Source organism: Periplaneta americana, chromosome 5, assembly GCF_040183065.1.
Source record: "Periplaneta americana isolate PAMFEO1 chromosome 5, P.americana_PAMFEO1_priV1, whole genome shotgun sequence".
In the NCBI taxonomy this organism is placed as follows: domain Eukaryota; kingdom Metazoa; phylum Arthropoda; class Insecta; order Blattodea; family Blattidae; genus Periplaneta; species Periplaneta americana.
The window spans coordinates 100,049,041-100,072,435 of NC_091121.1; the positions used below are offsets into that span (position 1 = coordinate 100,049,041).

Consider the following 23,395-nt stretch of genomic DNA (forward strand, 5'->3'; position numbering starts at 1 on the left):
CAACTTGAAAGTTTCGAGACCCATTATAGTGTGCTGTCTTTGGCTTATCATTCTTCTAATTTCTTTGGACCTATAATATTCTTATTCTCTACAGTTAAACTAAACAAATGTACACTACCTGAGCTATTACATGACATCTAAAACAGAAAATCGGTAATTTTGGACTTACCACGTTTTTCCCCTGTGGTCTTCATTTATCATTAAAGCCCAGATTTATATGCAAAATGTATATTGCATAGAAACTAATTTAACATATGAAAACATGGATTTTTTCTATTATCAAAGCAATAGTAATTACTTCATACATACTTGTAGTGCATATGACTGCATATTTTAAGATTTATTTACACTGCACGCATATTTTCCAATTTCAGTATAAAAATTGCACATTCTGGACATGTTCGGATTTATATTTTCTTTTGTAATACAAAAAAATGGCATATTCAGCAATTCCCAAAAGCATAACGAATAAGGAATGATTCACGCCCAGTGGAAACACAGCATTATGCTTAGCTCATTTGTTTTAGTACCACGCGAGTCAGTCTAGCTCAAACAATAACACAAATGGAAGCTTAGTATTCATCACTGCAAGAATTCTTATCCTTACTCCAAAATGTTAGTGATGCTTTGACCTCTGAAACACACGGAAATGCAACAAAAAAAAAAACCTTTCTGAAAAACTTCAATTGGTGCTTGCAAAAAATTCTGGATATCATTCTGTTTATAAGATAGCAAAATTGTTTCATGGTGAAACAGCAGAATTAGAAGCGGAGTTAACATAAAAAGAAATATGGAGTTTATCCCATGCACCTCTGGCTTCTTATGATGTGGAGAAGTCATTCTTAATATACAAAAATCTGTTTTCTGATAAGTGTAGGTGCTTCAACATGGAAAACACAAAGATAACATTCATTGTTTCCTGCATTTCTCAGCTTTAATGTGGGTCAAAGATAGAAATTTTATACTTAAATAGTATAGTGAAACTCAAGTTACTGGTAGTTATTTAGCTGTGTTTTATTGCAATATACAAGATTTTTCACAACTTTCAACAAATTGTGTAGGCCCTATGCATTGAGGTTTAAGCAACTGCTATCTTTTTGCTCCAATTAAAAGTAAAAACATTTACGAGCTGTTATTTTTTTAAATTTATATTACATAATATGTTGTTGTTACACAATATTATAGTGTATATTTTAAGGTTTTATAGAGCATATCTGCATGCATATTTCAAGCTTTATAAATGCATATAAATCCAGGCTCTATTTATCACTTTATAAATATAGGCACTGGTATATAAACTATGTAATTACAGTAAATAATATGTTATTTTCTAATGCCAGGTGTTTGACAATAAAGTCATTTGACCTCTTGCACTCCAATATTTTTCAAAGATATTGTCATGGTCAGCCACTGAATCACAGATTTTGAGGTGTTCCGAATCCATTTCTTGGTTTGAGTTGCACAATGGGCAGTTAGGGGACATACATTCCAATTCTATGCAGGTGTTTGGTCAAACAGTCATGGCCTGTTGCCAATCTAAATGCAGTTACAGACGATTTGCGTGGTAAATCGGGAATTAACTGTGGATTATGATGCAGAGAGTTCCATTTTTTCCCTTGAGATTGTGTTATCACATAATATAATAATATCAATAGTAAATAATGTACGTACGTATGTATGTATGTATGTATGTATGTATGTATGTATGTATGTATGTATGTATGTATGTATGTATGTATGTATGTATGTATGTATGTATGTGTGTGTGTAGGTATGTATGTATATGTTATGTATGTATTTACAGTGCAAGTGGACAAACACCCAGTGGCAGTGATAACTTAATTACACACAATAATTACAATTCTCGTAATAATAATAATAATAATAATAATAATCATAGTATCTGCAAAAATTGATGAAAAGACCTGAATCACATATTTTTCTGACCTTTATTCAACTACAAAAAATCCCACTTTTAATACTAATGATCAAAATAATAGTTGAAGTGAGTGAAGAAGAAGTATCTGAAGTAATTTTACGCCTTAGAAATAGGAAATCTCCTGGAATTGATAGCATTACAAATGAAATGCTGAAGTATGCCGCACAAATGCTTATTTCAGAAATCACAGAACTAATAAAGCATATATTTTGCACATTAAAAGCACCTCAAGAATGGAAAACTTCAATTACCATTCCTATTTTTAAAAGAGATAAATTTCTGCTAGAGAACTACAGAGGTATAAATCCTTTAAACACACTATGGAAAATCACAACCAAATTAATCAGCAATGAACTTTTAGATGTAATTCCTTCCTGTGGTGAACAGCAAGGTTTCAGAAACGGACACTCCAGCACAGACACCATTTTCATCATTAGACAACTTTCAGAAAAAATTAAAATTAGGCCATTTAAGTCAAGAAATTCCAGTAAAAAGAGGAGTAAGACAAGGTGATTTGCTGAACCCATTGCTTTTTAATGTAGTCATGAATGAAAATAGTTAAAAAGACTAGATTGGATCGTGTTAGGAATGACAACATTAGAGAGCAATGTGGGGTTCAAGCTATAAAAGAATGGATCGATGAGAGGAAAGTAAGGATCGACCATACAGCGCTTTAGTAATGACGCAAAGTCAGCAGGACCAAAGCATGCACTTTCTGTGGATGGTAGGGGTGCAGCTGCTGTTCCTGTATTACTTTCCAAACAGTACTGTGCGAGACACCTTAATTAAATACGGAAGGGCAGAGTTAAAAACAATCATTTTCCTGTCTTAAAGTGTCAGATATGTAAGTTACATACCAAATCTTCATCATCTGGTACTCGGGAAAGAAGATCCAAAACTTCATTATTAGGGACTGTATGTGGTCGAATAAGTTTTCGAGCGAACTTGTTGATCCCCCATGCCATGATAAGGTACCGGACTGATACTAAATACAGCACTATAGTTCCAGCTATCAGCATAAGGATAGCCAATGTGCTGAGATATGGTACCGTGAAGTTGAATGTGCTGCAACAGTAACAAATATATCATATTAGACGTTCATATTTCAATCAAGGATAACAAACGAAATAAAACACATTATTTCAATAATGCAATAATAAATGTTCGTATTCTATCTTCTAGCATGCAGGTGAACAGTTATTAATAATTCAAAATGTGATATATATATATTCTATGAAGTAAACGTTGTGTTTTGCAGAGACTGAAAAAAAAAAGTGAATGACTAGAATGGCAAATGACTATAAAATACATTTACACAAACACAACTTGAAATTCAAATCTGAATTAAATTACTCCCTTCAGTCCTTAAAATACAATAATATTCTGTAACAGATGTTCACATTAGAGATAATTTCTTATACTTCCAGATCAGGGGTGTAGCATTCATAGATGTGGTGAAAGCATAGCTTCCCTTTTCAGTTTTAACGGAAAGATTTTTTTATGTGTATGCAGATGAATAATTATTATTAGTTTTTCTTATAGCCCTATTTCGTTACTTTGTATTTATACTCTATGTTTGACTTGGGATGATTTTGAACGCACTCACGCTGGTCAATGTGAGATGTTATCTTCCAACTACCTGCTAACAATGGTTTGCTGGGAAGAAAATGAAGGAGACAGAGATATTACAAAAGCATAATGCTTTCCTTCTCTTTAAACTTTTCATGGTATGTTACTCAGTGAGTAGCTTCCAGTCTTTAATATTGTATGTAAAATAGAGTATCTCTTACAGTATGGTAAGAGGAGTCATAGTGTTGATAACATTAGAGGTGAGGTTCTGGTGGCACTGGCAGTTTTGGTTTGGTCTTTGCTAATGGAAGAATGGCTGGACATTCCAGTCCTGGAAGATCATATATTCTTTTTCTGATCATTTGTAGTAGTGTATGTTGGTGACGATGGTTTTGTGGTTATGAAGGTAATGTGGTGGTTAATGATGATAATGATAATGACGATGACGACAACGCAGTAGTGATGGTGGTGATAGTGATGATCATCACCATCATCATCATCATCATCATTATCACGAGCTTTTACAGGTAGGTCTACCGGTAAAGTATAATTTCTGGAGTGTAATCCTTTACTGTGCATGTGATTTCAATTACATTTAAAGTACCAGTACACATTCCACATTTCATTTGCTAACCGCCACAGTGCCTCAGTACCCCGAGTAGGGCTTATAAATGAGGGGCCCATATTCAAATTCTAGTTGATACACCCTGAATGTATAATGTGCCTTAGTACTACCGAGTAGGGCTTATAAACGAGGGGCCCATATTCAAATTCTAGTTGATACACCCTGAATGTATAACTTGTATTGGCCAAGCAACACAAGGTCAACAAAGTAGAGTACCTACTCAATAATGTCAGTTCTGACATCTCGGTTACTACTCCATCTTCTCAGTGAGGATCATGTAAGAGCAGTTCCTAAAAGGCTAATTTGGCTGTCTCTTCAGTGTTGCCAACCAATACCAGATATCACCAAGAAGGGTAAAATCACAATGCCATGTACTATAATAATAATAATAATAATAATAATAATAATAATGATGATGATGATGATGATGATGATGTGTTTATTTACTTATTTACCATATCTCATCTTTATGTTGAGAGGTGTTTTCTAAATGGTTCATAATTTGCTGCTGGACCTCTCGCACATTATGTTGGTAGTTAGTAGATTAATATGATCTAATATTAAAATGTATTTTGTCTGACAATATGAAATTCATTGCTTTGACTAAACAGTTTACGATTCACGAGACTTAACCTAAAAATGTAGATCATGTGAAATGATTAGTATAAATTCCGAAAACCAAATGCAACTTTGAAATGTATGCTTAAGAATACTTAGGGCCTACTCCTAATAATTTTGCTATTCTAGTTATAATTGCTGCGTCTCTGCGCATAATTCCTTCTTCATTACCTTCTTTCTTCAGTTCATTATACATATGAGCTATAAATTCCTGAAGCGCACTCTGAATGGGACATGCTTTCTTTCTTGGAGGAGTCACTGCCATGCTATTTCCTCTCTTTGACATTATTGTAATAAAAGTCTAAATACGAAAAAAAAAAATCAATTAAAATGTTAAATGGTATTTCTATCGATTACCCAAGGGCATGTATTACACCAAGTATGTTACATTTACCTGACTATAATCTTGAATTGTAACCACAACACAACGCAACACAAAATAACTATTATGTAGTAATATTAATACTGATATTAATTAATAACAGTATGTTCAAATTTCACTACACTTATTTTTTTGAAAGATGGGACATGACAGGAGCATTGCGATCGGAAAAACAACTGAATGTCATGTAGCGTGGTAAGCCTGTTGCTATGGTAACAACGGTTGAGTTGCCAAATTTACAGTTCTCGCGTGGCGAGTGGTTAATAGCTCTCTTCGCGACATTTATTGTGTACACAATGTTAGCATTGGTACGTTTCGTGTTTGATTCTCTGTCGATTTTTTAATTGTTTTGTTACCTTCGCGTCAATTGTCAATGAATGTTTTAACGTCAGCCTTCTTAACGTCAATTGCTAGCTTCCATCAGCTGGCAGCATGGTAGTCCAAATTGGCAACATAGCACTGTAGTTCCAAGCTCGGTCGCTTAACTGTCATGTCCCATCTTTCAAAAAAACAAATATAGCTTTCAGTAATCAGCTCAAATCTAGAACAATTTGAATTTTCAGAATTTGCACTACCGACAAGTGCTGTCACTGCTGCCAACATAACAGTTAGAAAATCACTACCAGTACCAGTTGTAATATTTCTCAGTACTGAAATTCGAAACGAAGTTGGCAAAAGAAAATTCAACCTGCAAACTAGAAAATCACCATAATCCACTAGCATAATATGTAATAATGGAGGAAAAATGATTAGGGTTCACCCTTAGGGTATTAAGTAAGCTGATCTGGAAGCACTGGTCACACCTGCTACAGAGTTTGTATTAGTGTATTCTTCTAAACATTTTCAGTGTTCAAGTTGAATCTGTACTATTCCATTATTCAGTAAATAAATATTTAACTTCTTTCTTATTTCTTCAGTTTCACGGTTGTCTTCTTGCACAGTTCTTTAGGCATAAATTTAATTTCATTAAATTGTAGGGCCTATTTTGTTTCCTTTCGCAGGAATCAATTCTTACTTCTCTATGTGAGTATTTGTAAAACAAATGATCTTACAAATACAATGCAAATATAAAATAATAAATTATAATTTCGTTATACTCACTTTTTGATACTTTCTCCAAGAGAAGCTATGAACCCAATTGAATTTTGTACACTTTGTGTTACTTCTTGTATAGCTTGAAGACGTTCCTTTAAACTCTTTTTTTCTTCCTAAAATCAAACACGATTTACAATGTCAGTATGTCAGACTCAACTGCGATAATTGCATCATGTATGATGATTCAATCAATAATTAATAATGTAAATTATTTACCTTATCCTTGTCTTCTTCATCGTCATCATCATCTCCTAGAGGCTCCTCTTCATCATCATGAACAGTCCAGCCACCTGTCAATGATAAAACCTGAAAAAAATTAAGTAACTGTTATTACCAAATATCTATTTCAGTTATGCTTCAGTATCTCGTGAAGCAAACTTGTTTCATTACTATTTATACAACTGATTTTATAATAATTGCAGTTATTTTGAAGTTTCGATTAAAATATTAAATAATAATTCACAAATAAAAATCACTGTTAGTAAACAAATAAAATGACCATGTCATATATTTTAAAAAAAGATAGTATTTTTTTTTAACATAAATTAAATGTTAAAGATCATCAAAATGTTTTGTCATATATTTCTCTGTTGGTATTTAACTTCTCAATGTGGTTTTTCAGTTTCTATAGGAATCAGCATTTGCGATAATCAAGTCGAATGATTTGCCTAATAAAGGTAACGTAACGTGTATGAACAAATATGAATGTTATCAGCAGAACGAGAAAACACATTAAAGAGTTTGAAGCCTCAGTTCTTTCATAAATGTTCGAAAGTAACACAGAGAACGCTTCTTGCCAACAAATAAAAATATATAAGCATTTTCTGATAACACATAACAACTACGAATGATAGCTATACAACATTTGATAAATAATGAAATCATAAGAGTTATCATTATATATACTTTTATATTAAATTATTTACTTTGCAGTGTAGGTACTAAGAAATTAAGCATATGATAATTCAAAATGTTAGAATGCATACATACACAGTGAAACCCCAATACACTCACACTACTAATATGATCTCTTTTGATACTTTTTATTTAATAAAAATTAAATAAAATGACAGACGATCTAAATAGAGATTAGTTTCCAATGTCTCCAGGCATATCATATAGGATTTTCTCCATTCTGCTAGTACTCTTATGTTTTATGGTACTGAATTTAATTTCTGGGATGGGGCATTTCTCAAGCAGAATTCAGAATAAAGTGTGACGTGAATGAATAGCGGCTAATAAATTTTCCCTTGAACCTCTCATTCCGAATTACAAAATTGCTACATGTGTATGATGTGAGAGCGTGGGCTTTGTTTCTCTTGTGGAAAAGTCACTGTACCATCTGTTATTTCCCTTTTAGGCTCGGAATGAACCTGTAAACCTAAGAATTAATAAGCATGGAAACCCCACAAGGATGACGTAGGCCTAACATATGCATTCAATAAAGTGTATTACATTGATATTGAAATACCTGTATACATCAACAAAATGTACAAAAATTCATGTACAGTTTTGCTCATTTAATTTCACAATTTAAAGATATTTCAGTAAATAGTGGTGATTTAGTGCTAGAATAGAATTGATATGTTAGTGAAATACAGGCAGAAAATAGGTGGAAAGTATTAGCTTCTGTAAGCATTAAAGTATCACTTCAGAGATGTCTGTTTCACCTTTCTCTATCCCAACAATCATCTATTATCACCATATCAATAATTCGACAAAAAGAGGTTGTTCTTGTCAGCCGTTACAATGATTTATGTAGGCCTACTTTGAAGTGAGGTACCGGTAGCAATTGAAGCTCATCTTTTGGTAAGTGTTTTTGGATTATTTTCCATTTAGGATTAATCGAAGGAGTAGGTATCTTATCTAATTTTGAAGTCTGGTCACTGTCTATTATTAATCTGGTAATTCTTGGAATATAAATCTTTGTGATGTGTTTAACAGAAGAAAGTGAAGGCTCTATTTAAACACACTTTACAAAAGGTTTGCTATATTAACATTCGAGGCTGCCCAATGAATAGTTCAATTGAAATGACTGGTTGCAACAGTTGCAGAAAGGAAGTTCTCTATCCTGGACCTGATAGTAAAATTAAATTTATCTACTGCAACACCATCTTTATACTTATTCGACAAGAAGTAATATTTCCTTGCAGTAAATTAACTAATTTCCTAGAATTAATTATTAGTTCAGTAACGAAAATACCAAAAGACTGAAAATTAGAGAAGAGTTTGATTTATTCTTCCACAGCACTGGGAAACAAGCTTCAATCTTCTTTCAAGCTACAACATATCTCCTAGCACTAGACTGGAATTTCATATTTGACCTATTGCTTGCGAAGATATTACTTTTGTGAAAACAACAGGAACTAGAATTTCAGCACTGTTCTGGAGTAAATAATGAAAAAATTAGCAATATCATAAGACAGTGAAACACAATAATTATAATTGTACCAATAATTTTGATTCTTCTTCTGTATACATTCAGGGGTCTTATAATTTAATGAATGAGAATATATTTGTCAAAGATTTTACTTTCCCTTACATCTTCAGTTTCTAAGTCAATTCTCGTCTTATTATTTGTTAATAATTTAGATTTTAGGTCAATATTTTCAAAAGTGTAACTGTTACTCATATGTGCGTAAAAAGTACAAAAATATAATACATCATGCTAACAAATATAATATTATCCATGCACTACCAATTTATTTAATGAAGTAAAAGAATGATGAAATTTTCATCAAACCGTGAAATGTTACAATTTTTATATTATGTTGCTTAACAGCACAAGGAGAGAAGAACTTAACCAAAACAAAACCTAAACATATTGGGATTTTCACTGTACGGATACTTATAAAGCAGTTCCACAACGTATAGCATGCTTTACTATGTACATTTGATGTGTAAAATTAATTAAAATATCGATGGGCCAGTTCAAAAGGGAAACAACTCAAAATTTAAAGTTTTGAGAAACTTGTATTTTAAAGTTTCATGTTGCTGTGAAATACCCATGGATCATTGAAGTTACCGGTACTCCAAATTCTGTTAATAATGTTTCATATATATATATATATATATATATATATATATATATATATATATAAGTTTCGAATTAGAGTAAAGTTAACTGAATTGTTCACAGTAACATGGAACTTCAAAATGCAGTTTTCTCAAAACTTTAAATTTTGAGTTGTTTCCCTCCTGAACTGTCACGTCGATATTATAAATTAACAAAATACAGTATATCAACAAGTAAGAAAACAGTTACTTCGTAATATTACAATTCATAATTAAAAATTCAATATCAAGAAGCAAACATACGTAACTACTACAGATTTTATTGATAAAATTTAAATATATGTACAGTACATATTAATGAAACTATATACAATGAGAAGTTTATTTACAGGTGTTATGTCATAACATAGAGATCTAATCTGTATATTAAAAATTCTTTATAAAAATATTTTATCGAGATTGTTATACAATAGTGAAAACAAAACAGTATATTATGTTATATATGAATTTTAATTTAATTTGATTTTATATATAATTAAATACAGACCCTTTCTCATTAATAGATAATTTGATGTATAAACTCTGCCGAAAAGTATAACAGGTAACAGTACGTAAAGACTGAACATTTTCTCTATTACAAAGACTAAGTTATTGAGAAAGACATACAGTATTCCCGGTAATGTTTAAGAATATAGATACATAATGACAAAGTAATTTCTAAGAAAATTCAGGAGGGAGGATATTACCTGACTTTGGAAATGGGAAGTTGTGGAAATTCCCCTCATCCTGTATACAAATTGAACGCAGATCGATTAAAATAAAATTTTTCAAATTGCCAAGACAGACTGTTCTCATTGGGAAAATTAAATTCATATATGGTAGTTCAAATTAAAAAATTTAAGATCCTTGATGATGAAACTTATAATGCAACTTAAAAACAGATAAATTAATACTATGCATAATCGAATGAATTTGCTCTTGCTTCAGGACATAACACTGAGAGGCATAACCAGCTACCATCATTGACAATCATGCCTATGTTTCCTCCTACCTTTTTCATTTCTTTTAAACAAAAAGATCTGTTCTCTCTTAGGGAAACAATGATTAGTGTTCCTGTATTGTATTACAGTTAGCCCTTTGTAGACTGGAATTCTTTGTGAAAGAGATTTCTCAGTTTTTGTGGTTAAAAGAGAGAACATGACGTGCCTAATGCAGACACTGCATCTCCTCATGAATATGCCTCTATGCAGACTGCAACAAAATTTAAACTGATTTCTCTTCAGCTTAAAATTGGCAATGCATGTGACAGATTGTGTGATCAGACATCCTTTTTAACACGGACATTTTAGCCTTCTGTCCAGGAATTTTCAGTAATTCTAAAATATCCCCCGTTTTGACAGGATAGTTTCAATTGGCATATTTTGTTTATATTTGCTCTCACTGCGATCTTGTATTTAGAAATTCTACAATGAAATGGCATGTCATCCACAGTTTTCGTCAGCAAACTTATCACGTGGTGTTCAAGTCTTTAAATGCAACAGATAATAATATTTCCGTTTTAAAAAGGTACTGTTGTACAGTACTTTCTATTAGCCTCTATTCAACATGAATAGTATCACTCTTCGAGCAAGCCTAATGTTTGTTCACACTATTTCTAAGAGTGAGGACGGAGAGAGGGAAAAAAGTTTCAAGTTAATTATTATGATGATGATGATGATAATAATAATAATAATAATAATAATAATAATAATAATAATAATGTATGATACGATACAATATAATATGATGTAGTTAATGTGATATGATATAATATAATACAATATAATATAATACAGAGCGATCAGATGAGGTGTGGACAGAAGCAACGGGGTTATCACTATGTGCTGCTGATGTACTCATGGCAGGGAATGGTGAGATGGCAGAGGCGATGACGCAAGTATGAACGTGTTCGTAGTAACAAACATATCTTATGCACTCAGTGAAGTGGCATTTCTCAAATATGGGAAACAAACTAGTAAAATAACTAATCATACTAAAATTGTATGTAACACACACATTTCATTACAAAAGTGGGGTGAAAATTTCAAAATCTAGGAAATAAGTCTATTAAACGGAAGAATAAAATGCATTACTTTGATTGCTTAAATGAAAAACATGTGAGGTGAAAGCTTAAATACGAAACGACCTTGAGGTTTGGTGGCTACTGCAAAATAAAGAGATATGGTACAGGACTAATGTGTAATACTGGTATTATTATATCTGACTACTCTCGAATTTTAGGAACTGAAAGCATGCTCTTACTTTATGTGGTGCATACAATTAACAAATATTCTAGTGATGCAACATCTATAACACTGCTTTTCTAACAATTATTATGGGGACAAGAAAAGTACTGTTAAAACTCATTACTGCTATTATGAGCCGAGTGAATATGCCTTGGCATTATTTAAACATGATACACACACATACAATAAAATTTCTGTGATGCTTAATACTTCTGTATACCGGTACTGTACCACTCAGTGGTTCCAGTTATTAATACAGGGAACATTCTCAGCAAGAGGACTTGGTCAAAGTATACCGTATTCGTTGCTATTACAATATGTCAATATTTTACTAGAAATTAATTCTAGTCCATAAAAATAAAAACTTGGTTTAATTGATCAGATTTTGAATCAAGAAAATGTTTAAAAGATGCGTACATAATTTTATATCAGTAAATATTAATATGCCACCCATGGTTTATACAACAGGTAAGATGAAAATTTAATGCTACTTCGATACCATTGTCATGGATTCGAATTCCGTCTAGTATACGAAAATTTGCCTATTCTCTCTGTTGTCTTAGATGAAGACTCGATTTTGTGTCAAATTCACGTGAAGAGAGTTGCAGCATGTCTGCCTAATGAGAAATTTGCTAAGTCTTGTTTTGAATTTTTTGCGAGTATAAAGTATTTTCTTTTCGTTTTCAATTTCGTTAGAGTTGGTAGGGCATTGCTACAGTTTTTGAGATACAAAAAGAGAGTGTAAGACTGAGAAATTTGGAAACTACCGAAGTAGAAACATTCTAATGGTACCAGCCTATATATTGAAATTATGTTAAGTATGTTTATATTCGAGATTATGTTTTTCTTAAAAATGTATTTATTATGAGTTATAAAATTTAATTAATTTTTATATAATCATAAAATACAACAAAATAAATTATACCTATTACATAATCTCTGTGACAGATCATTTAACAGTTGAAATTGAAAGATCACGATATTCTTTGGAAGTGAAAATCACTTACCACAAAAAGATGCAGCTATCTCTAAAAAATACTTATCACCATTTTAAACACATAATATTATTTTGACTCCTATGACAATGTCTCTATATTCTTTAAATAAAAAAAGTATCCCTTATACAGGGTAAACAATAAGTAATGTCATTAATTTCAGGGGGTTATTCTTTGAGATATTTCAAACAAAAGAGTTTAATACAATTTTGCTCGTTTACTGCTTCCTTTTCGAGATAAAAATAGGTTTTATATGAAACATTTCATAGCATGTTTTGGAAAAGCCATTGATTTAATTCTCAATATTTTCAGTCAATTTCAGAGAGCAGAATTTTAGTTTTGTCCTTAAGATTTGTAGAAATTTGATTCGAACAAATGTAACTTTTCATTCTGCAAAAGAATTTTACAATGTTACATTTCTTAGGATCAAATTTCTGCACATTTAAAGAACAAAACTAAAATTCTTTCAATAATTTATTACCATAATACTCTACCCTCTTCAATTGACTGACCATATTGGGAGTTAAATCAATGTCTTTCTCAAAACATACTATGAAATGTTTCATATAAAGCAATTTTTATCTGCAAAAGGAAGTAAAAACGAGCAAAATTGTATTACACTTTTTCGTATGAAATATCTCAAAGAATAACCCCCTAAAATTAATGACATTACTTACAGTTCACCCTGTATACACCAGAAGGCACTTGAGGGGTGGAGGTAGACCTCCATCTCGCACTAAAATAAGGTGGTATGGTCAGCATCACACTCTGACTGTTATTCACCTCCCCCCTCCCCAAAAAAAAACCCGGTACTCAATTTAATAGGAGGTTGAATGAACCTTAGGACCATTCTGGAATGTTTCAGGATTGAGAAAATCCTGTCACCACCTGAAACTGAACCCATGACTTGCAGTCTGTAATCATTTAATCATAATCATAATCATTTATTACATCCACTGATCATATACATGATGTGGGACATGTCACTCTACTTACTCTACCAAGTGAGCTACCCAACTGCCAACCTATTGGATATGTAGTAATTAATTACAAAACAACACTACAGAATTAAAAGAAGAGTTAATATCATTTTCCTAAAAGATTATAACTGTTATAGCAAAATAAGTCACCACATTATGTAACATTATACAATTCTAAGATCAGATAATTAGTAAACAGTGTAGGGTATAGGCTAAACTTACATTCCTTACTATGGGAATTCAAATTAATAACAGAATTCAAAAGACATGGGCCAAGAGACAAGAAGATATTAGGAATCCTGTGTTTTTTCCGTATTAAAGCAATACACAGACTAAATTTAATCTTTCACGATTTGTCCTATTAAACAATATTTTACATTTCTTTATGTGAACAAATACAGATTAGCTGGATGTGCAGTATATTCAAACTTTTATAGATTGAAGGTACAATTGTTGTAAACAAAGAAGATGAGAGGAAGCTTTCTTGGGGTACTCCTATTTCATCGATAACATTCTGCTACTTCTCTAAATTATCATGAAATATACTTTATATTCAAAGACAAATATTTAAAAATACATGATACGTGAAACAAACCTTCATAGTGATTAATATAATAGTCCGATAATCCATATTATTTAATATTACTTCACATGAAATGAACAATTGGAGTTACCGGTACATCTTGAAAAGACTAATTTCATGCAACCCAACTATTAACAGTATCAAGCTCTTGAAATTAGGATTCGTGTGGCATTGTGTTAATTCTCGATTTACTGTATTATAATTATATGTAACGATTTTATGCATAGCATGGTTAAACTTTTTAAATGTTTATTTATCTATTTTAATTCGTACTTAAACAACTGCTATGATTATGTTTCGTGACCAGAACATAGTACGAAATGGAAATATAAAAATTGGAAATTTATTCTTTGAAGAGGTGTAAAAATTCAAATATCTTGAAGCAACAGTAACAAATATGAACGCAGAATAAATATAAGAAATGCTTGTTATTATACGATTCAGAAGCTTTTGTCATCCAGTCTGCTCTCAAAAAAGCTGAAAGAATTTATAAAACAGCTATACTACCAGTTGTTCTGTATGGTTGTGAAACTTGAACTCTCACTTCGAGAGAGGAACAGGGGTTAAGGTTCTTAGAAAAATATTTGGGGCTAATAGGGATGAAGTTACAGGAGAATGGAGAAAGTTACACAACGCAGAACTGCACGCATTATATTCTTCACATGACATAATTAGGAACATTAAATCGAGACTTTTGAGATGGACAGGGCATGTAGCACGTATGGGAAAATCCAGAAATGCATATAGAGTGTTAGTTGGGAGACCAGAGGGAAAAAGATCTTTAGGTAGGCCGAGACGTAGATGGGGAGAATAATATTGAAATGGATTTGAGGGAGGTGGGATATGATGGTAGAGAGTGGATCAGTCTTGCTCAGGATACGGATTGATTACAGGCTTATGTGAGGATGGCAATGAACCTCCGAGTTCTCTAAAAGCCACGAGTAAATACTTAAATAATTGCTTTAATATGTCCAAAATTAAAGAAGTTTCTTATTTGATATAGGAAACTTAATATTTTTGTTTGGGTAGTTTAGGTAGGTTTATGTAGTTTTTAGGTAACAATAAATTGAATTGAAAGTAAATATAACTATTAAAAAGATTTGTTGGTAGAATCATTACCGGTACCATATTTAGTAAATTATATTCAAATAATGAGGTAGTCAGATTACTGTACGTACATAAAAAAATAATTCCTTATCTGTCCAAATTGAGCAATTTTAGTAACCACACTGAGAGACTAAGCTTTTTAAGATTATAATATGCACAAATTATTTCTGTATAACTTACCACCAATCAGTTTTCATTATAAATAAAATTCAATTAAACATTTAGGCCTACATAAAAACGACCCTACAGAAGTATAAGGTACAATGAAAAGTATAAATAACGTAAGGAGATTATTTAAAAACAAAAATAAAAGCTAACAGAAACATCTGTTTGATATGATCTTGAAGCAAAATTACATGACACAATTTCTGTATGTTGAAATGGAAAATGAGAAAAAATAATTATGAATTGATTTTTTTTTATTACATGATTCCCCAACTAGACTATATTTTATTTTGGAATAACTGCCATTAATGATTCCAGTCCACATGAAAATTAATAAAATTATCTTGCACATTAGCTTTGACTTAATATATTATAATTAATATTTGAGGAGAAAAATTCGGTCTGGTGCCAGGGATTGAACCCGGGTCCTTGGTTCTAAATACCAAGCGCTCTGACCACTGAGCTATGCCGAATTCAATCCACAGCACCGGATCGAATTCTCCTCCTTCAATGTTTTCCCTTTACGGCCTGACTCCATGTTAGGCATATATGTTGACTTATACGTCCAATGTCAACTGCCATTATACTAGGAGCGCACTCAGTGTTGAGTGAGTTATTTTGCCGGGATTCCGCAGTTAAGTGCACAGTAATGTGTACAGACATATGCACTGCTAGCTATGAGAATATTATAGATTTATTAATTTGTCATACAGAATAATATCTGGAGGAGAATTCGATCCGGGCTGTGGATTGAATTCGGCATAGCTCAGTGGTCAGAGCGCTTGGTGCGTAGAACCAAGGACCCAGGTTCGGTCCCCGGCACCGGAGCGAATTTTTCTCTTCAAATATTAATTGTCAATATTACAGATATTATTCTGTATGAAAAATTAATAAATCTATAATATTAATATATTATGCTCTCAGTGTTGACCCGTAAGTATTAAATCTAATAAAGAATTTGTACTATTTACAAATACGTATATAAACAAATCGAATGCTTAAACTGAATTTACATTTTATAGTAATCTTAGTAAATTACTTGGGAAAATTCATATTACCGATAAATAATTTATAAGAAATGTACAAATTTAAAGATAATTGTCATTTACTTGCAAAATATACTTATGTAAATATTATCTTAATGGACTTAAATTGATTGATAGGTGGTGGTAATGATGACAAGGACAACAACAATGATGAAAATAAAGGTCTACGATTATAGAAGTGATGATGATATAGTACTTAATGATATTAGGGCAGTGGTGATGGCAGCAGTAGGCTTACAGTATTGTAGTTATGGTTGTAGTGAAGATGATAATGGTGCTGGTGTTAGTAGTTGCGACGATAATAATGAAAGAATACCGGTATACAGTAAACAATATCTGTACAAGAAATTAGAAATTTGTTAAACGTTTCTTACAATAAAAGTGTAAACATTAAATTTTGGATCCTATGCTCTCATGTGAAGTGACAGAACATGAATTAGTTAGTAAACTTTGTCAGGCCTGAAGGGACACAAACAATGGTAAAATAGACTTCTACTAATGAAATTTAAATAATGTAGTTTTTATTCGTAGATCTTCATATATAAACCGTCTAGATAGCAGTTTGTACGAATAAACATATCTATACGTAATGCATGAGTGTGCGCATGGAAAGGATATAGCAACATTCATTTCAACAAGTTATAGAACAAAAATATAATATAAATGATATGCAATTCATTTACCTAGAGCCATCTTTTAATTACAGTCATAATTACATTAATTAACGCGTTAAGTATCAGGAAAGTGATGCAAAGAAACTTGTATGAATAACTTCTGTCAACCCAACATTCCTGACAATTCAAAGTGAATCTCATAACAATTTTCCTTCTGTAGCTAACTGGGTAGATCATTCATGTAACAGAGCACAACTCTACTTCAAAATCTATCATGATCAATTGTTTTGTTGTTCGTAGTAAACATTCAGTAGTTTCCCAAATTAAATTTATTTATTTTTTTTATCATTTTCAGATCATAAATAATTTTAAAATTAACTTTTATTTATTTCAGGAATATCATTCATAATTTTATCGTCTCTCAAATAAAATCATGATGATAATATCCTAAGTTATACCATTTGAAACTTTTAAGTAGTGGCATTTGTAAGCCATAAAATTATAATACTGAATATTTTAAGTTAACAAATAATCTGTAGGCCTAGTGATTATCAGAGTACCACTAATTACATAAATAAAATTGTTTAATATTCCAAGATACGGTATTTACAATATTTTTGTATGTTCAATATGTTACATTGATTAAGAGATTATTAGCTGTAACATAAAATTGATTTCAAAAACAACTATAAAACATTTAAGAGTACAAGGCTCAATACTGTATCTGCTGTGCCTATATCTGTGTGTGTATGTTTGTGTGTAAGAGTGAGAGTCCGTGAGTGAGTGGAGTGAGACAAAAATGAGTGAGAGAAAAAGCAGTTACATATAGGTATATCATGAGAGTGGTAACAGATAGAAGTCTTTTATTCTGAGGTCTCAACTTCAAACATCTTACCTTTTCGCCATTCCATCTACTGTACAGATTGAAAATAAGACGGTGAATAATGTTGGAAATGCTATCCTTGTGTAAAACATGTACCTGAAACCATAAATTTGTTTTGTTCTGCCAATATTTCCAATTGAGCTGGAAGCATTTCCAGATAAATAATATAAAAGCCAGCCACCACCCACATAAATAAATGTTTACTGCAGGAAATAAAGCAAACAAATGTTAGTAAGGAAAATAATAAAATGTGAAAAAAAAAAAAAAACCAAGGATTTAAGTCATGATAGAAAAAAGAGAGGATAAGCAAGCTAGAAAAAGTATGTCAGTATTAAACTGCTACACAATAATTTACATTTAGCCTACAATGAACTACTTTTTCAATTTGAAAGAATAGCTCTAAGATTAGAAGATTTTGAAAACAAGTGGAAGTACCAGTATACAATATGTACTATAATTAATTAATAAAAACATATCTCGGTATTGTGACGTTTCTAAAAGACAAATATACAGGGTGAGTCACGAAGTATGGCCTGCACTTTAGGAATCAGTTCTATAGTCCATTTTGAGCAAAAATTTCATATGAACATGAGTCTGACTAGTAATATTAAGGAGATGCAGCTGTAGGAAACCTGCGAAAGTAGAAGCAGTTGTGAGCAAAATTAAGAGAAGACATACACCTTTAAGTACAGTACCGATACTAAAAAATTGGTGAAATTCAATATTTTTTTCCTCAGCAATGAATAAATCTGTAACCTTGAAATTTCATATGCTCAATATACGTCATTTCTGCAATAATTGTATATTATTTTCAGACTTAATATAACTGCTATCATTACGGATAATTAGCAATTCAAAATGGTAGCTGCATTTTGTACACTGAAATGCCATTTCCCTCATAATTTCCACATATCAGTATTTCTGAGTGATTAGTTTTTCTAATTATTCCTGAATGTCATATGAACAACATAACCTAGAATATTGAAATATTGAAATTACATCAAATTTGATGACACTCAATTTAAGCAAAAGTAACTACCAAATATTTTCACTCGGTAAAAAAGAAAGAGAATTCAATATCCAATACAATGGCCAACACCTTCCTAGGACTTATGAATCCAAATATCTTGGAGTTATTTTCGATAGTAAGTTAACATGGAGCAACCATTTGAAATACATTTCTGAAAAAGCTCGTAAAAGATTCTCCCTTCTAAAAAGACTAGCAGGAAAGAAATGGGGATGCTCTAGGAATACTTTGAACACTACATACAAAATGTTTATACAGCCAGTGCTGACATACTGCGGAGAAATTTTAATTACTTCACCTTTCATAAACGAAATAGAATATGTTCAAAACCAAGCTCTCAGACTCATTACTGGTGGAATCAAAACAACGCCAATAGATTCTATGAAATTCCTCACTAATATTAACAGCATCAAAATGACAATAGAAGAAAAAGCACTGATTCAATATGAAAAACTTATCAGATTACCAGGAAACAATTGGCATTCATACAGTCCTCTCTGTAGATTGAAAACTCAAAAAAGTTTCATATCCATTGTTCAAGAATTAAAACAGAAAATCAATATCCCGAATTTAAAAGAAAACTTACAAATTAAACCAAACCCTTTAACTTTATTAAATATAGAATATAATCTAAATTTAACAGAAGAAATACTGAAATCAGAAGTAAACACTGAAATACTGAAACAATTGTCTTTAGAGACAATTAATATTAGGTACCCTCCACAAAACTGGCTTCATTTATACACCGACAGATCCTTGATCTCCAGAGAACAAGGTGCCGGTGCAGGTGTTACGTGCTGTCTCTTCTCACTTTATAGATCTCTTGGATATGGAACAACAAGTTTTGATGGTGAAATCATTGCAATAAGTGAATGTCTCAGGAATCTTCTATGCCACATCAATAAATTTAGGAATGCAGTTATATTGTCAGCAGGGGCAGCCCGTCCTTATGTGCTACAGTGCTACAGCACAATGATAATTTTTGCTCAAATAATGTATTTGCAATACCATAGTATTTGATCTGCCATTTGACAATTTCCCGTGGTTATGTTCACGACGCGTTATAGAGTGTTTAGTCTTCGCTCTTCGCTCTTTGGTGCTCCAGGCAGTAAGTTGTGCTACTCAAAACTCTATATGAGAATGTAGACAACTAATGCGCATGTGCGAAGCTGAAATCACTGCTCTGATTGGCTATTTTTAAGCGGGGAAGTGCTGTAGTCAGCTTCAGCACAACACAGCTTGGAGATTACAAAAGTAAAGGGTAACGAAAGAATGCTTGTTTGTGGAAGAACTCGGAACTATGTACAATTTGTTTGGTAATTCAAGTGTCCGACTGCTGCTGCCATCTACCTGGTTTTTTAGGTTCCTCCTGAATCAGTCAGTCTAGAAAATTGAAGCCAAGGAATTATGTGACAGTATAATTCAGGAAACTACTTATCGTTTCAGCCTTTAACCTACCTAGAACGCAACAAAATTGTTAAACAGCATATTTTTTGACAATTTTTCGCATAATTTTCCTGAACGCAAACTTGAAGTTGCTGTCAACAGCTATACTGTACTGAACAAAAGAGTGTTAAAGACACAACTTGGGGTTCTATATGGAAGACCCGATTTCCGAAATATAGATGGAGCTGTTCAATTGTTACAATACATAACATAGCCTCCAACAATTCACAGGATCCATTCTGTGAAGTAACGAAGTTGTTAAATATTTTGGTTACAACACCAATGACCACTGCTGAGCCAGAAAGATGTTTTTCTTTCTTTAAACGCATAAAATGTTTTTAAGGAACACTATGCCCCAGGATCGCCTCACTGCTCTTGCAATACTATCAATAGAAAAGAGTATGATGTGCAAGATGGAGGGATTTAACTCCAGGGTAATTGACAAGTTCTGCAGTAGGAAGGAACGTCGTATGGACTTCATATTTCGTCACTAGGCGAGTCTCAAATTAAGATAAATACATATAAGTGTATACAGTAGGCCAATATAGAGATTGTAGCACACTCATTACTTTGACCACCAGCCGCTACTGATTGTCAGACTCCAAAGCAGCTATTCTATCAATCGTCTCTAAACACACACCTTCATCTCAAACAGCAGAAATAACTAAAATGCTCTCTCAATTAATATCACTCAATAAAAGAATTGTATTCCAATGGATACCATCCCATTGTGGAATCCTGGGAAACGAAAATGCGGATGCTTTAGCAAAGAAGGCAGCACTGCTACTTACAGACCTGTTACCAAATCTACGTATTACTCTGTGAAGAGATTTATTAAATCTACATACTTAGACTTCAACAAACAAAATTTGATAACTCAATCCCAAGGGAAAAAATGGAACTCTCTGCATCAAAATCTACAGTTAATTCCCGATTTACCACGAAAATCGTCTGTAGCTGCATTTAGATTGGCAACAGGCCATGATTGTTTGTCCAAACACCTGCATAGAATTGGAATATATCAGTCCCCTAACTGCCCATTGTGCAATTCAAACCAAGAAATGGATTCGGAACAACTCAAAATCTGTGCTTCAGTGGCTGGTCATGATAATATCTTTGAAAAATATTGGAGTGCAAGAGGTCAAATGACTTCATTGTCAAACGCCTGGCATTAGAAAACAAAAGCAACAACAACAACAGAATATTGAAATATTTTCACTAGAAACATTTCTTATTTTAATTTAGCCTATATTTTAAAGTCAAATGTTTTAAAATTTTATTTGGCAAAAAAAAAAAATAAAATAAAATAAAATAAACTATAAGTAGTTGACAAGAATAAAATACAATTTCATGCAAACTTTCACTACAATATCTTCAAACTGTTTGCGTTGTCAGGGAAACTATCTGAATAAACAAAAGTTACAGGCACCATTTTGTACTTCTAATAACCCGTAATGGTAACAGCACAGTCTAGTATATGCAGTCACGAAGCTTGAGTTGATGAGAGTACTAGGAACAATAGACTGTGCCGGTACTGTCTCACATTGTACGTGATGAGGCGAGAGTAGCGATCCTAGTGGTTAGCAACTATCTATGGATGCACATTCCCTACGTATTGAGCTTCGTGACTGTATATACTAGACTGTAGTAACAGTTTACTGAAGGTTTGTTCCAGCATGGTTCGGAATCAATTCTGAACTACCTGCTTATGCGCAATAGCTCAATGTGCATTCCAACGAGACTAAAACTGATTCCAAACTGATACTAAACTCCCAGTTCTCTGTTCCAACTCAGAATGAGTAAAATTGGTTCTCGATTAAGAGCAGAACTGGGAATTCTGAATTGTTGACGCATGTGTAGATGGTTTAATCTGAAGTTATGGTTAAAATGGCAGTGAAAAAATACAGACTACAGTGGACTATAGTGGACTTTATGTTGTCAGTAAACAACTGGATATATTAAGAAGACTGATTGATTGATTGATTGATTGATTATGGTTAAAATGCTTCGAGACTAGCAGGTAAAAATAAAAAAATAGTCGATTATGACTGATTAGGAATTTGATAGTGATATATTTTAACGACGAATTAAGTTCGGAAGATGAATATAATTTTAATATGAGAAGAAACTCCGAAGGCCGTGAAAGAAGAGTTTAAGAAACGTTCCAACAACGTAAAATCCCGAACTAGTTCTGACACTATACACAACTGGAGCATGCATTGTAAGAAGTTCGGTATTAGTTCGGAATGGGTTCTGAATTGCTTGCTGGAACAAATCTTATACAATACCGGTATTGCAAAAGTAGTGTACATTCAGCATGTAAAAAACTTCAAGGTTACACATTTATTTTTTGCTGAGAAAAAAGATTCAGAATTTCACTAATTTTTCAGTACGGTATGTAAAAGTACTTGAAGGTGTATGTTCCTCCTTAAAGGAAATCAATTAAAAACACAAAGAAAGATAAAGCATTAAACAGAAAATAAGCGTATCTCAGTTTGAAAGCAGATTTTCAAATATACTTTTTCCACTTGAAGGCTCTTGGCTGCAAAGATGTGAAATGTGCGCATAGCACTTTTTAGCTCAGCAGCCTCATGAGCACAGCAGCATTCACAATACGAGCAGATAGGCTCTAATATATTGTTCTCTTGTTTGTACTTCCGTCTAATACACAAGGTGAGTTACTACTACACGAGAAAAGTGGTGGGGAACCATTATGTTGATGATAAATATTCCTGGTCTCTAAGGAACATCTTCCAATGTAAGATTGAAAAATGCTGATGTAAAGTCTATATATATGGACAACTGATATCATCAGACCTAACCTATTCTATCCCTCTTCCTGTACATCATACGTCACAATGGAACCCCTATCCCCTTAGTGGAGATCCCATTGTTTGTATTTGGATTTTTACAAATAAATACAAAATTAATGATAATTTGACCCATTCATGTGACTATTTTTGCTCAAAATGACCTATGGAAATGATTCCTAAAGTTCAGGTCAAACTTCGTGTATCACAT

General features: G+C 32.4%; 1 protein-coding gene across 7 annotated transcripts in view; it reads right to left on the bottom strand.

The window, feature by feature from the left end:
• Mctp (multiple C2 domain and transmembrane region protein) overlaps positions 1–23,395 on the bottom strand; it is a 1,238,231-nt gene that overhangs the window by 27,109 nt on the left and 1,187,727 nt on the right. For 6 of the 7 annotated variants that reach the window (XM_069826339.1, XM_069826342.1, XM_069826340.1 and 3 more), the window contains 4 exons: positions 17,914–17,997; positions 6,445–6,534; positions 6,235–6,341; positions 2,797–3,004 (listed from right to left, as the gene is read on the bottom strand). In XM_069826339.1, coding sequence (XP_069682440.1) covers positions 2,797–3,004; positions 6,235–6,341; positions 6,445–6,534; positions 17,914–17,997 — 489 coding nt within the window. The remainder of the gene's footprint in view (positions 1–2,796; positions 3,005–6,234; positions 6,342–6,444; positions 6,535–17,913; positions 17,998–23,395) is intronic. The other variant, XM_069826343.1, reaches the window with a different exon arrangement.